Raw genomic sequence first — 15,815 nt, 5'->3', positions numbered from 1 at the left:
ACTGTTAACAGGGAAGCTATTTAAATTATGGTAAAGTCTGAATGAAGAAAGCAACATCTGATGATCATTATGCTTTCATATGCAAACATATCTGTGGTTAGATTTTCTGGTTCTTTAAAGCACTGATGATAGTACAGCACTCCATGAAGAACCTTCTTGTGTCACTTCAATCTTTTCCACATTAAGGCATTACATACCATGAGAGAGAGGTTGAATTAGGCTGGTGGACTTGGTAGTGTTAGGTTCATGGCTGGATTTGTGCTAAGGTCTTATTTTAACATATGAAAAAAACAATGGCCTGCCCAAAATTACTGAAAATATAAGACACATGACAACTACACTGATGGAGAAGGGATTCTGGAAACAGTTGATTTCTCTCCTAACCCTCCCTGTCTCTAGAGTAAAAAAAATAAAGGAGCCCCTCACCTTTGGTGCCCTGTAGATCACAGTTGAAAAGGAAATCCTTTTAGGACTGCTACAGAGAGAACATGCTAAAATAGAAAACTGTGATCTATCTTCCACAGAACAGGCCTCAGGGCTATGGGCTCTGCTGACAACTAAAGGGAAATATAAAGTAGTTTGAATTCATATAAAAATACATAAACAAATTTCACTTTGCCTGTCTGTATCAGGAACATGTTGCTTCCACTCAGTAGTGATGTAGGTGCTGAAGATGGAATTACCTCTGCCACTGCTACTTTTAATAAGAAAATCATTTAACTCTTCCTTAAGCAGACCTATGGACCTGAATGAAATTGGTAATTAAGCTGCTTGTTCTCCTCACAGGTTCATAAACACAGTCTCTTGCTATGTATTCCCAAAATTTGAGCATCATTTAGTTAGACTTAACTAATTTTTAAGTATTTGTTTCAGCAGGAACATCTTGAATATACAAAAATTTATTGGTAGCCCTGAGAAGGGGTCAAATGACAGTGGAAAGGGAAGAATGATTGCTGAATATTCATCTCCAGACCCACAGGTAGCTACCCTCCTGAGTTAAATGCCATTGCATCAGAGTGTTTTGTTCTGAGAGAGATGTTAAAATTAGTCATTTGTGGTAAATACTAAGTATCTGTATTATAGAATTTACAACTATAATTCCTATGGAGTGGTGCTCAAAGTGGACAAATCTAAGCCAAGCTGACTTAAAGCCAAGCTCTTCATGACTCTTAGGTAGCCCTATAGAAATTCCTAAAGACTTATAGGAGTACTGGAGGGGAGGTAAATAAATTTATATGAACATATTACAGGTGATGGAATGGAGGCCTAGAATTTAACAAACTTTTCAAATGTGAACAGATTGACAGAGCAGTGTACTGAACCAGGGGCCAGAACAAATTTTTGCAAGGTAAGAAGGACTAAGGCCTGGCTTATATTAGGTTGAGAAATTTTAATTGGTACTAAAAAGAGCAATCAACTCTGTGATGAATGCAGGACAAAAGGAAGTTATATTTGATCTCAGGAATGATTTTTCTTCCTAGACATTCATATCTAGAAACTTGCAGTCATAACTATTTTCCATTCAAGAATTTACATGCAATCATTCAGTTTTCTCACCTTCTTTCAGTGAAATATTTTTTTTCTCCTTGTCGTCAGCTCCCACAAAATTATGGTGCATTACAGCAAAATTCCACTTTATAGGCTGGAATATTGATTTCCACAGTGATACCCACCACAGTGGAGATATAATCCAGGATGGTTTGTTCCATCATAGTCGTGCTGTGGTAAGCATGGTGTCTTCTTCTCAGCAGACAGAAAGTTGCTTGTGGAAGAAATGCATGTCCCCCAAAACTGGGAAGGGTTTCAGCAGTACCTTTGTGTGCTACTTCACAGTTACTCATCTCAGCTTGCCCTGAGCTTTCATGCACTATCACAGTAAAAGCTACAACTCTTAATTAATAAGACCAACGGTTTTATATTTTATTTAGTCAAAGTCTAGATGATATAAAATTGTAGAAACTTTGCCTAAGTAGGACATGACTTTGTATTTAGACATTTTGTACAGGTGCTATATTGAAATTATGGATTGAGAGACAACTACCATATCATCCACAGTCATGGCATCTGTGCAGCAAGCTCAAGATTTATCACAGTATTTGGAGAAATGTGGTTGTCTAGCAACAATGCTGAGTATCACTGCTACTGATTGATTGCAATATACATTAACCTTCTTGCGATGAATTTTGGCTAAACCTGAAATGATTGAATCAATCAGCATGCACAATTAATTTCACCTTTAAGAATTACAGACTGAGAAATCTGGTGATCTCTGATAAATATTTTATATAGTGCAGGTAATTTGATAGTCAGAAGATGTGAGAGGATTATTCGAGAATATATTGATGGCCTAGAAATTCTTTGACCTGTAATCTAATTAAAGAACTCTGGTCCTAAAGATTGCATCTGAAGATTATTTGATGGTTAGTGATTTCAGTCCAGTTTCTCATGGAGTACCTAAGAAAACGTCCATTGGTATTCTAAACAGACAAGTCAAGGACAGAATGGAACATCATTAAGCTTTCAAAGTCATTTTCCCAAAATTTAATTTTGTTTCCTCAGAAAATTTCACCAATGAAAATTAAAAAGAAATCTAAAAGTCTTTGGGGTACCCAAATTTGGCATACATTTGCAAGACCATAATACTTCTAGTAGAATAACATTTCAGGAAGGGCATCACAAGATAAACAGAGACAGTGGTGGCCACCTGCTGACATCAGTACCTTATTGTCTATGCAAAACAAGTTGAAAGGAACAATCAGGGGAAAGAAATAAAAGTATAATACCAGAAATAATCCTGCTCATCCAGACACAAACATTGCCAGTGGTGTGCCACATCCCTTTTAAAAAAGAGTAAGATTACAATTTGAAAAATTAAATCCACACTGTCTCAGTGAGAACAGTTTGACAGTGGAGGATGTTATCTTGTTCATATCTGTGTTATATCAAGGTTATGTCTCAATAGCAGCTCTTATTTAAAAACCACAGGGATCGTGGAGCAATTACCAAACCTGCCTCCCTCATTCTGACTCCTCACCTCTCAACAGCACCTCTGTGTCAGTCCTGTACAACACAAAGCAGCACCAAGGAGCAAAGGTAGCTCCAAACAAGCTGATAATGTAACCATAGCATGGAAGCAACCCACACTGGCACATGTTGGGCTGGGCCTAGTTAGGCTTGGTGAGAAATGGGAATTTGTTTCCTGAGTTATCCTTGAATGGCTCAGCATGGCACGTATTACAAAGTGCAGGGATGTCTACATTTTCTTGTACTGTGTGTCAAATTCTGATGTGGCTGGAAGCAAGTCCACTCTCTATGCTCTGAGAGAGAAGTAGCAGGAAGTAATGTCACTGCTCAAAAGAGACAATTGTGTTCTAAAGGAATCTAAATCTAGTTTGTAATCTAAAGACACAAATTGATGTTTGAGTTACCAGCTGCAGCCCAGACACAAAGCTTGAGAAGGTTGAGAAATTTTACTTCAGAGCAGACATTTCTTGTCTGTGAGATGTTTGGTATTTAGTTGATACTGAAATCTTCAGAGAAGCCAAACAACAGAGGTACTTCTGTAGGCAGCCATGAAAATCACATCCTGCATGGAAAAAAAGTAGGGGTAAATGAGAATTTATGAAAACATTTTCATTGTAATTTATTCTAGAAATTCACACTTCTGGTCAGCTGCTATGTATTTAATTCCTGAGAAAATGAATACTATTACTTTTCGTTATCAAGAGGATTTGCCAAAACAGCCCCAAAACCACACATACAGAAGTGTGTTTGCTTGTAAACACCCTAAAAGGATCTGCACAGCAATCAGGAAAGCTATTTGAGGCTTGGAAGACAAGCAGTAAAATGCTAAAAACAGTTAGTTGTGGATTCTTTTAGTGATCATCAAATATTATTAGAAATTCTGGCTGGTTTTTTCATAACAAATATGATAGCATTGACTGTCCTGTCATAACATATCATGGATCTGTTGTCATAACAAACAAAAATATTGCTAAAATATTTTATACTAGACATCCATCAAATAATTTTAAATGATAAGTATTTTCATAAGAATCTCACTAGCTAATTTTCAGAAATGCTTAGGACCTGCAAATCAAATTAAAATCAACAGCTTCTTTGCTCAGCTCAGAGAACTATGACCTCTAAGGGTCCTGATGCCTGATTTAATTCTTGTTTTTAAAAGGAAGTTAAATCTGATAAGCAGATTGCTTAAAAGAGACAATTCAGCAGATACTCAATGTAATTTTTAGTCTTTAATTTGATAATTTTATATATTTAGATTTTTCTAATAAGAAAATGTTGTGTTATTCAGAATGTTTGATTAAAAGGATATTATTTTTCATGATAGGAAACATGCTCCTACTACCAGAATGTGACCGTATTTGCTTAAGAGAAATTTCACCACATAATTCCTACAGTGGTGTCAAATAAATGCCTGTATAGTTTGATGTTAATATACAATCATTATTTAAAACAAAAAACAAAAAAACAAAACAAAACAAAACAAAAAAACACTGAGAAAATCAGGCAGAATCTAGGACTCAATGTTCCATTATGATGCTTACAAACATTAACCTCTCCAATATGTTGAATGATGTATGAACAATACGTAACCTTAAAAATTACAATCCCTTACATAAAATGGTGACCCAGGAGTACAGTTTCATAGGTACCTGTTTCCAGTATCCCTATTTGAAGCTACTTTTCCTCAAAGTAGCATTTTGTTGTGCCATCTTTTTGAGTTGTCATTAGGAAATACAATGCAGCAAAGGAAATTTACAAGCTTTGCATGAATTAATACCACTTCTATTTTAAAAGACACAGGCAGCCTTAGTTTCATTCTTTATGAGGTTCAAGAATCACATTGTCATTAGTCCAAGGAAGGAGATGAAATAGCATTACTTTCAAAAGAACTCTGCAAATTGTGTTCCTTGTATCCACGATTCCAGTTTTTCAGTGTGTAGACTGACAGCAGATTGCATATATGCAGTATAGTGCATATAAATAGCTGGGTTTATTGATATTGATAGACAATAAGTGATATGTATTTTTAAAAATATCTGTGTCTATGTGTTTATAATTTATATAGATACTGTATATATATACATATACATGCATGTGATTAAGAAATGGGCAGTGCACAGAGGCCAAAAAATCCTGTGCAGATTCACATTAGTATATTTTTCCTCAGTCACTTTCTCCATAAATTGTCTCCTTAAATAACTCCTGCTGATAAAGTGACCATGCAACATATCTCTGAACCGAAGCAGCTTTCAAATAAAGCTTGTTTTGAATAAAACTGTGCAAAATCATAGAATAATTTGTCTTGGAGGAGGCCTTAGAGATCATCTCATCCCAACCCCTGCCATGGGCAGCTCTCACTAGTCCAGGTTTCTCAAAGCCCCATCCAGCCTGGCTTGAACGCTTCCTGGGATGGGGCATCCACAGCTTCCCTGGGTGACCTGTTCTCACCACCCTCATGGTAATAAAATGTCTTCCTAACATCTTATCTGAACCTCCTCTCCCTAATGTGAAGCCATTACCTCTTGTCCTATCATGGATTCCTTGTCCATGCCCTTGTAAAACCATCCCTCCCAGTGCTGAGGCTCCCTTTATAGACTGGGAGACTGCTGTAAATTGTCCCCAGAACATTCTCTTCTCCAGACTGTACAGCCCCAGCTCTTCCAGCCTGCCCTCACAGGAGAGATGCTCCAGCCCTCTGATCATCTTTTTGGCCTCCTCTGGACCTGCAAGGTCTTCCTTGTGCTGACAACTGCAGAACTGGAGGCAGCAGTCCAGGTGGGCTTGATGAGGGCAGAGTAAGAGACAAACACTTCTCCCAAAATCTTCTGATACAGCTCAGGATGCAGTTGGCCTTTGGGGCTGCAGGAACATGTTGCCAGGTTCTCATCCACAACACCCTTATGTGTCTATGTCTATATGGTGGTTTGCCTCATTTTGCTGAGCAGTTTTTCTGTTGCTTCTTTCACTTTCCCCGTTTTTCAGTTTTCTTTTTATGTTGTTCTTCTGTTGTTCAAAACTGAATAATTAGCTTTCAATATTTAAAGAGTTATAACATTGATCGAATTGAAGAGATGTTTATTTTGATGATACTACAAAAAATACTTAATATTTCCTTTTCATAGTTAAAGATACTTTTCAGAGGAAATGTCACCATTTGCTTTATGTCAGTACAAACAAACTACCGTAGTTGATTTTAAGTTTAAAAGTTTGACTTCAGAGCAGAAGCAAAGGCAGCTGTTGAACCATCCATTTGGCTAGTTTATAGTATTCCTTTGGCTGTGCTGGGAAAACAATGAAGCAGGGCACCATCCCTGTTTCTGATGAGAGGAGAAGAAGACTTTAATAAAAAAAAAAAAAAGTGGTGTGCTTCATTTTAGAGCATCATGGTAACTCCACTTAATGTAAAGACACAGTGGGTTTATTAGGAGCCACATGGAAAGACTCACTACTGGGAAATCATCTATTAGTCTGTCACAGAGTTATGCAAAATCTGATTTTGTATCTGCAGTTCTGCAATTGGACATTTATCCCTAGAAGTTATAAGCAATCACTCAGCTTCTGTCCACAGTTTCAGTCTGTGTTACAACAAAGTAAACCACAAAGGCAATTAAATATGAAGGAAGGATAAGAATGGATTTTTTAAATGTTTTTCTTTCTTAAGAATCCTTTTTCAAAGAATTGGATTTTTAAAAGATCATATGTTTCTATTTCATTTCTAAGAAGAAACCTTTACTGAGCAAGTCAGAAATCTGTTTAAAGGTACAATACTGACTAAACTTCAGTTAACCAGTGTTACCTTGCCTTTGGGGGTAATATTCACAGAAATTATTGATATACTGAGGATTTGGGATTTTTCCCATCTGTGGTCAGCTCCATTACTTGGGATTTTGCCTTCACTTTAATTGTGTGCTATTCTTTCATTGCAGATAAATTTGCAGTTTGCAGGAACTGTGTAGGCAAAGATCACTGGTCCCACACCTGGTATGAAGGTGTAGGTTGACAAATTAATTTCATGTGCAAGCAAAGCTGTACAATTTTATTGCAGCAGTCATCTTGGCAATGACAAGTTCAAGTTGGAAGGTCTGAGAGATCTGATATCAGATATCTTGATATCCTAGGGTGCTAAGATCACACTAATAGATTAATCAGTAGAAAATGTTCAGATGCTGTTAAAAATCACCCCAGATTTCTTTTGAAGTTAGAAACAAACAACTGACTTTCTAAATTTAATTAATATTGGGGAGGACAAAAATATTAATTTCTGTAACAACTGCTCCCTGAGCATCTTGATACAATTGATGTATCTATAAATCCGTGAGAAAAAAGGAAAGGGACATACTGAATATTTGAAGTGACAATCTGATTCCACCAAGGATTCTGGCAACACTCTGTCACTTGCACAGGGCCAGAATTGCAGTCTTTGTGATTATCAGAGGAGGATGAAAACCCTGTCTCTATTAAAAATGTTGAACTCTGAGTTTACATTAAATATCTCAGTACAGATTCTACCTGCACTACATTTTGTACCTAGATGAGGAACCTGTACCTCAGAAAGATACAACCTGGTGTAATTTATTTCAATCAACAGGGCTGTGCAGGTTGCTGTGCCCAACTCCCTCAGAGAAGCCTTGACAAGGGGATCTCTTGAATTAACCCTTGTGCTTTCAAAACTGTCTGGTTGCTGTCTTGCATATGGCACCTGCTTTACAGCTCCTTTGTGAAGAGTGCTTGCTTTCAGGTGTATAAAAGGAATTGTAAAATACACATAAAAAGCTCTCCAAACTTCTAAAATTCTATTTTTGTACCATGGGAACTTTTAGGGATGTGGGGTTTTATTTTCTTCAAGAACATCTTTGACAAGCAGGGTTTGAGTCCAAGCATTCTTACCGAGCTAGAAGGCTGTTCTGCTTTGTCTCAGAGAAGACACAGCGTTGTGGATGTGTTCAACACTGTGGAAATGTTCAAGGCCAGGTTGGATGGGGCTTTAAGGAACAAAGTAAAATGCAACAGTGCCCATGGCTGGGGAATTGAACTAGATGGCCTTTAAGAGGCCCTTTCCAACTCAAACCATTCTGTGTGACTCTGTAAGTATCTTGTGGGATGAGTCCCTGTCACATGTTATTCCTGAACCGTCTTTGAATATAATCTGAAGTAGCAGCATTTCCTAGAAAGGAGCAATGCCTCCCGACTAGGGAAATCACTGGCAATTAAATAGTGTGTACTGTGGCACGCCAGTGCCTCGAGCCTGTGGTATGGCCTTGTTTTATTTCTTGACAAAATCCAAATGTATCAAAACCATAAATTGTCTTCAACTTTTACTATAATTTAAGAGGGCAGATTAGCAAGGCCCAGGGTGAAATTTCATACCAAAATTAGAAGGAAGGGGGATCTGGCTCAGCATCATGTCAGTCACACAAGGTTTAAGGAAGGGATCCAGTTCTTATGTGTGAATCAGTGAGCAATTAGGATATTTAGGAGAGGGTACTTGGACAAGGGGGAACTTGAAAGGGGAAACCTGAATCTGATTTTAGCCATCTCAAAGCTGCATGCAATAATGAGTAGTCCTGTTGTTTAAGTAGAGACAAGTGGATATCTTTTTCCTAACCAGACAAGAATTTACTTTGGTAAAAAAGGAAATAAAATCTTCTGAAACCTCAGTAAGTTCCTGTTTCCCATTAAGATTTACCCTTGGGTCCTGCAGTAACACCCCTGAGGGCAATGGCTCATTTGCCCTTCTGGAACACTTCTCCCATCTGTGTTTTTCCTGCTCCATTTCTGTCTGTGTGCATGTACAGCACGCCATGTACAGTATGGCGTGTGACACACATTAATACATATAGATAGCCTTCTGCTTCTGACCTTACAAACTGTCCACTTCAGCATTGTCATTCTGTGAAATGTCCAACTGTAGTCCAAGAAATGCATTTTAAATGTGAATGCAAACATTTCTATTACTGATAAGACCAACACAGCATTTTTTCTTTGCTGGGATTAGGACCTTGATAGTTAAAGTTACATTGGAGTAATGACAGTCCAAGGTTGTGTCCTTTGCAGACATGGCAAAGGAAGGGGAGGCCTTTGATATGTCTCTGCTGATAAAATTAAGAAGGATTATTTCTTATGTTTGGTGAGATTATATTAAAAGTGAAAGAATATATTTGTTACCCATAAATATGTTAGGTCACAGAAACTGGGAGATATTTACGTGTTGGCACTGCATTGCAGTTGTATTTCATTCTTGTTGAAAGCCTGAGTTTAGAAAACAATTTGAAATCTGATAATTATGTAAATAAATGCCTCTCTCCTCAGTGAACATCTTCTCACATGAACAAGAAAGCAGTTGCCATTCAGCTAGGGACACCTAAAATTAAAATAAAATAAAATAAAATAAAATAAAATAAAATAAAATAAAATAAAATAAAATAAAATAAAGTAAAATAAAATAAAATAAAATCATTGTGATCTGCAAAGATAAACTCTCAGGAAATTTCAGCTTAGAAGGCTAACTCTGAATATGTTTCACCATGCTTCACTTTCATGCTCTGTAAAATGGGGGTAATAATCTTTATAGATCTGTCTACCTTTTAGCAATGCATTAAGAACTTAAATTGTAATTTTACAGTCTTTTGAACAGTCTTGATATATGCAGCTCTTACAAAACAGCTTAGTAGCTGGACTTGCCATTTTATCAGGTTCTCTCACAGGACAGCTGGTTCTCTGGTGTTCCCATGCTAAGCCCTTCTAACTGGGCAGGTTTGGTAAATCAATCATGACTTCAGCACCTACCACTTGTTACCTGAGCTGCCACAGCCAACAGGGTGCATTCTTCTTGCTCCAGGAGTCAGTTTAGGGTGTCACCAGCACTGCAGGGTTGAGCCCACCTAGAGGCACATCACTGGGTGTGGCTGCTGGAGGAGCAGACACTCATTAGGACCCTGTCACTCCATGGAGTCATATCTTAGCCTAACAATGGGAGAGGGTGATAAGAACCACCTGCGCCTCCAGCTGTGCCTGAACTACTTGGATATCTTTGCATGATCCTTTTTAAGAATGGATTTTTTGGGGGGTTGTTTTATGTCCCCTCTGGTGATTTCAGCAGGCAGAGGTCTTCACATATCTCTGTTACTCTTCACCATACTTTTCACACCTGTATTCATTTAATATCCATAGCAAAAGATTCAGTGTTGTTCTGCTTTTGCACTCACACAAAGCAATTTAGTGGTCTGCCCGAATAGCTAACTGATGTTTTCACTGAACAGCTATTTTAGAGCTAATTTTACACTGTAGTTGATGGATTTCATTGATATAATATAAATTAATTGTTGAAATAAATAGGAATGTAATATGGTTTGGTTTATATATTTGTTTGGAAAAAAAAAAACAACCTTGCTTTGAGTTTCATTAGGACCACTTCAGCCTATTTTAATGGGGAAGCTACTCAGTGTCTAGTGCTATGTATACTTCCCTTTCTCTTTCCATCCATTCAGCTCTCCATACCTACTTAATGGCTTTGTATCAGCTGATTAATTTCTATAAAATTTGTCAGAAAAAAAAGAAAGATGTCTAAACAGATGACTAACCTCCCAAATGGAATAAGAACCAGTAGACAGACTGTGGAAAACTACCCTGTTTCTATCTCCACAAAGCAAAAAGAAAGAAAACTCAGTTATAATCCATCCTCTTTCTCAGCAGCCCAGTAGGTCAATATGTGGTCAGGTACACAGGACAATTGGGATCATAGTAGTGGGAGTCAAAATGGACCTCACAGTACAGTGAATGCTGAGGATAAAGAGAAAGAAGCGAGATTTCTGGAAAGGGCAGACTGGAAGTCTTATCATGGGGTAGATGTTTTCAGAGAGGCAATGATAAAGAGGGAGGAGAAGGTGAAGGAAATAGAGATGTGCCATGCCTATTTTATTTTTATTTTTCCTACTGCAGCAATCCTATGACTCCAGCTTAGTATGTTGCTGTTTGAAAACAAAAAAAAAGTTTGGGTTTAGGCCCAAGTTTCATCAGAAGTTTATTTCAGATTCTCTAATACTTGTAAAAAGAATTTTTCAACAGCATAACTTTTTCCAGCCTAGCAGCTTATTGACTGACAAGCTTTCTTACGACATCTGTTTGACATCTCATCCTAATATTAGTTTTACTGGCACATTCGCATTTTAGGAAATCACTGTATTCTCAAGTCTGAGATGTCACAAGTGTCTCTTTCTGAAACTACTTGCCCCAGAAATGTTAGCTAATATATTTTATCTAACATCAGCCCTCCTGTTGTGTTGTACTTCATAGCTGTCATCCAAACCAGCTGCATTTTTATGAACATATCTTAATAAGGCATGCCCTAAAAGGTACCAGTATCCCTTTGATCCTGAGATCACATGGGAGTAAGAGGTGGTCATCTAGAGTATCAGGCATCAGAAAATCAAGTAAAATTGATAAGGCCCTTTAGTAACATTATATGGATGATGTAGAAAGCAAGGCAAAAAGACTGATGCTTTTATCTATTTCACTCTCTGTTAAAATGAATAGTGGAAGCAAACTGATCCAGGGCCAGAGTGTGGCCCAGCATTTGTTTCATGCACTCTTAAGCCACGGCAGATTTGCTGCAGATGACAGTGGACAGTGGTAAAATGTACAGGTGATACGTGACATGACAAATTAATTGGAAAGCCCCCATCCCCCCAGTAAAGGAATGGATGTTTCCCACCCTCAGCCTGCTTTTCCAGTCTCTCTGTGCTTTTATCACCTATTTATTCAACATGCAGAGTATAAGCAGTTACGTGTGGCAAGTATGTGTGGCACGCACGCATTCTCCCTGTGTTGTTTCTTCCAGATCATTGGAACAATCCCACTGATGCCTAACCCAGTCCCGTCCAGCCAGGCGGCAGGTGGAGCTCAGGGACTTCAGGTGCAGCCGATAACTCCACAGTTACTGACCAATGCCCAGGGTCAGATCATCGCCACTGTCATCGGCAACCAGATACTGCCAGTGATCAATACCCAGGGAATAACACTGTCGCCGCTCAAGCCAGGCCAGCAGGTAACTTGTCTGTAGCCTGCATGACTGTCAGAACACACACGCTGGAAGAAACCTTCTGTTCCCCCCGGCACTCTCACAGCCTCTCTAAAAACCCTCACTTCTACACCTTTTTTAATTGAAAAAATTAATTCTGTCCTGCATAGGGTATTGCTGCATACTATGTAGTAATTAATAATGTCGCATTAAATAATTTATTTATACATTCAAGGATTATCCTTTTTTTTTTTTTCAAGGTCAGTGTAGGACCAACTGAGATGTGTTCTGCAGTGAAAATGCAATAGGAATATGAGCCAGAGGAGACCCATCTGGCCTATAAAGTTCAGTTCCTTAGTGGTCACCAAGTGGACTGGGGCTTGAAATTATTTGGAACGTGCAGGGAAAACAAGGAAAAATATAAAATCTTACTAGATTTCCTCACTGGAAAATCCTATATGATTATGTATAATTGCACAGACAGAAAGTGTTCTGTGGAAATTATTACTCAGTGTAAGGTTGCAGGTAGTTGACAGACTTAAGGATGGATTCAGTGGCCACAATGAGATCCAAAAACACTTCTGTAGCTCTTCTTATAGCACTCTACAGTCAAAACCATCAGTTTTGCCTACATCTGTAGAGCAAGGAATTGTAGTCCCACCTTTTTTCTCTGAAAGAGGGGAAATTGAGGAGACAAAATATATCAAATGTGTTACCAAAGAGCTACTTACAAGAATGTCCCTCACTTAAATATTCCACTTAGCATTCCTACTGCTGGTAGTGCTTGTTTGCCATTCCTGCTGGCACTTCCAGGCACAGGGAGCATATTCTTGTATGCTGCTGTATATCCCAGGCCACCTGAACTCCAAACTGATGATTTTATAATTTTTTTTTTTTTTAATTTAGAAGTAGAGAACCAATTGTTCTCTAAAATCACTTTTTTTGTTTGATCTGAAAACTTTTCACATCCCATTGGTTGCCTGCTTTTTTTCCCATCCCATCCTCTGTAGTATCTAGCATGGCATTTTCCAAAGCACAAAGTCATTTATCTGACTCTATTTTCTTTGATGGGAGTGTATTCACACTACTGCCAAATGCTTTTGCAGTGGTTGCTTATACATGGTTTCAAACAAAGCTGAATGAATCAGAGGGCAGGCTCCCTGTTCTCCACCACAGGAAAGCCTGACAATGAAACATGAAACTCAGCAGTTCACATTTGGTTTCCAGGGCGTGTGTGGGATGGGGGGGTTGCTTTGAGCCAGTCCCCTGAAGGGATTAGATCTTTTCCTCCATTATGGTGGATGAGCTCAAAAATCATAGCAGCCCTGAGATCCCGTTTGAAACTCATGAAATTTAGACATAAATAGGAGGATAAAGGACCTGTATTATTGCCTGAGACATTCTCACATGGAAAGCAACTCACCTTCTGAGTCCTGCATCAAAGCAACGTCTTGCAGGCATTGTCTGCCAGTTGTGTCAGTGGGCAGAGAGGGCACAGGGGTGTCATATTTTCTGCACAGCTCGTGGCATTGAGCCCACATAAAGGCACAAACTCTGAAAGCTGCAGCTTGCTGAATGAGCAGGGGTGCAAGGTGGAAAGCACTGTGTAGCCACATCATGCTGTACTGCACTTGTTCACCCACCCTGTGTGCTCATGTGCAGGGATCATCTGGCAGAAATATCAATGTGCAGAGAACTGGTTGTGTCCAAGAGCCAAAGATGTTCCCCAGTAAGCTGGTCTGCCCAGCAGTGCTATGGAGGTAGAAAATATTATTTTGCCAATACTATTTTCACAGGGTTCAGCCTCTGCCTCTTTCTTACATGGAGTCCTGAGGTCCCAGGGATTGCAAGAAGCGCCACCAAACAACAGTCTCCTTACCTTGAATCAGCTTGAAGTTTAATCAAGACAGTATTTTTGATCAGGGAGTGAAAAAAATGTAGTGCAAATACTACATAAAAAATAGTACAGGTTATCATGTTTATAGAAACCACAGAAAATTATTTCTATGTATTTGTGCTCCCTCTACTGGCTCCTCTGGTATTACTGAATGAGATCAGAGAAAATTTTGCTATGAATTTCAGTGGGAGCACAAAAAATGTGTGAGAGCTAGATTCCTTGTAGGAATTATGCCGAGGGACAGTGAAAAAAATTGGGCTAGTACTATACAAACTGTTGTATCATTTGGAAAGTGAATAGATTTGCTCAAAATTTAAGGAGATCCTGGATTTATTTTATTTCCTAGGTAGAGAGTTAGACTAGCTCTAGCATTTGGCTAACAATAATATATTAAGTCATAAGGTTTAAAATATAATTTTCTAAAGAACTGAGTGAGCGCTTCAAATCAGAGGGCTCGCAAGAATTCAAAATGTTTTTGAAAATGGTGTCACACAGCATTTTGTGTCTTCTAACTTGATGAAAGAAGCTTCAGTAGGGGGAAAGATTACAGCACAAGTTTGGGGAAAGTTTTTAGCATGTCTTGAAGAAATAAATGCAGTAAATAAATAATGTAGTAAAAATGTTTCAGTTACAGATAATCCTAGTTTAACTTTCAACTTGTCACTTCCTTGGAAACTAAGAACTGCAGGAGAGAAAGAACAGTGATAGTGAGCTGCTGCTTGTTAGCTGAGTCACAATAATTGAACTTCTGTAAACTGTTCCAGTTGCTAAGTAATGCATGCTGGTGCTTACTTTTTCCCTGATGACTGAAGACTTAAATGCCTCAGATATTGTTGTTAGTCAGTTTTACTTAGGTGGACTAAATGTCTAATTTATTCATACAACTTTTCCAGACTTGACAGACTAAAACCTCAATGTCTCCTAATGGAAATGAGTTCATAGAACAGCTGCGTGCAGTGTAAAGCAGTATTTCTTTTTCTGCACTGTAAATGTACACAAGCAGGTCTGATGCAGTCCTGTCCTTCCTGTGTTTAATATAAATAGACTGCTTTGATTTATGTTCTTTAAACTACCCACAGTAGGGATTGTTCCTCTTCAAATTATACCAAGTAGGTAAAACTTCAGGTATTTTACTATTTTTCAACATTTTGCTAATCTAAGGAGCATCTGTGCACACACAAAGAATTCTCCTAGAAATTGCAGTGGCTTTCTAAAGCAGGCAGCTGTTTGCACTCCTGTTTTATTCTGTATCCTTTTTATCTCTGTTCATAAACAAGTTTTTCTTTGCCTTTAATAATTTTTGCTGTTCATCTCCCAGCCATTTCCACACTAATCTCTTCAAGATTTTTTGATCAGAACTGAATGCCATGGTCACAGAGAGGATGCATCCCTGTTTTACATAGCATGATATTATTTTCAGCATTATTTCCTTTCGTTATCTCAATACTGCCTAACATCCTGCTTTATTCTATCTCTGTTCATGGAACAGTTTTACTTAATAAGCAGATGTATCCACCATAATATATCTTTGCTTTCCTGATTATTATCATGTATGTAACTAAAATGGTTCCTTTTCATGTGAATCACTTTGCACTGATCCACTACCTGTCAGAATTCTCCCCTGGCATGCTCTAAACAGGATTTGCAAGTTTTTCATGGTATTCTGTGCTCCCTGAAGAAATTGATGTGTTCTTCTTCCAGATTCCACTTTACCATTATTCACCATATTTACTTGCTGGTTGCTAAAATCATTCAAAAATTTGATATAAATCCTTTGTTTTCTATTTGTAGTCTCCTTTCTTGAAAAAGAAATAATAAAATTATTCTCTAATTTTATATTTCTTGCTTTATAAGCTCTTTGTGTCCCATAATAGA

General features: G+C 38.1%; 1 protein-coding gene across 4 annotated transcripts in view; it reads left to right on the top strand.

Moving 5' to 3' along the window:
- The window catches only part of POU6F2 (POU class 6 homeobox 2), a 306,702-nt gene that overhangs the window by 270,136 nt on the left and 20,751 nt on the right, over window positions 1–15,815 (top strand). For all 4 annotated transcript variants that reach the window (XM_079301926.1, XM_079301927.1, XM_079301928.1 and 1 more), the window contains one exon: window positions 11,864–12,070. In XM_079301926.1, coding sequence (XP_079158052.1) covers window positions 11,864–12,070 — 207 coding nt within the window. The remainder of the gene's footprint in view (window positions 1–11,863; window positions 12,071–15,815) is intronic.

Source organism: Erithacus rubecula, assembly GCF_903797595.1.
Source record: "Erithacus rubecula genome assembly, chromosome: 3".
Taxonomy (NCBI): Eukaryota; Metazoa; Chordata; class Aves; order Passeriformes; family Muscicapidae; genus Erithacus; species Erithacus rubecula.
The sequence above is the reverse complement of the archived record's forward strand: the minus strand, read 5'-3'. Positions and strand labels throughout refer to the sequence as shown.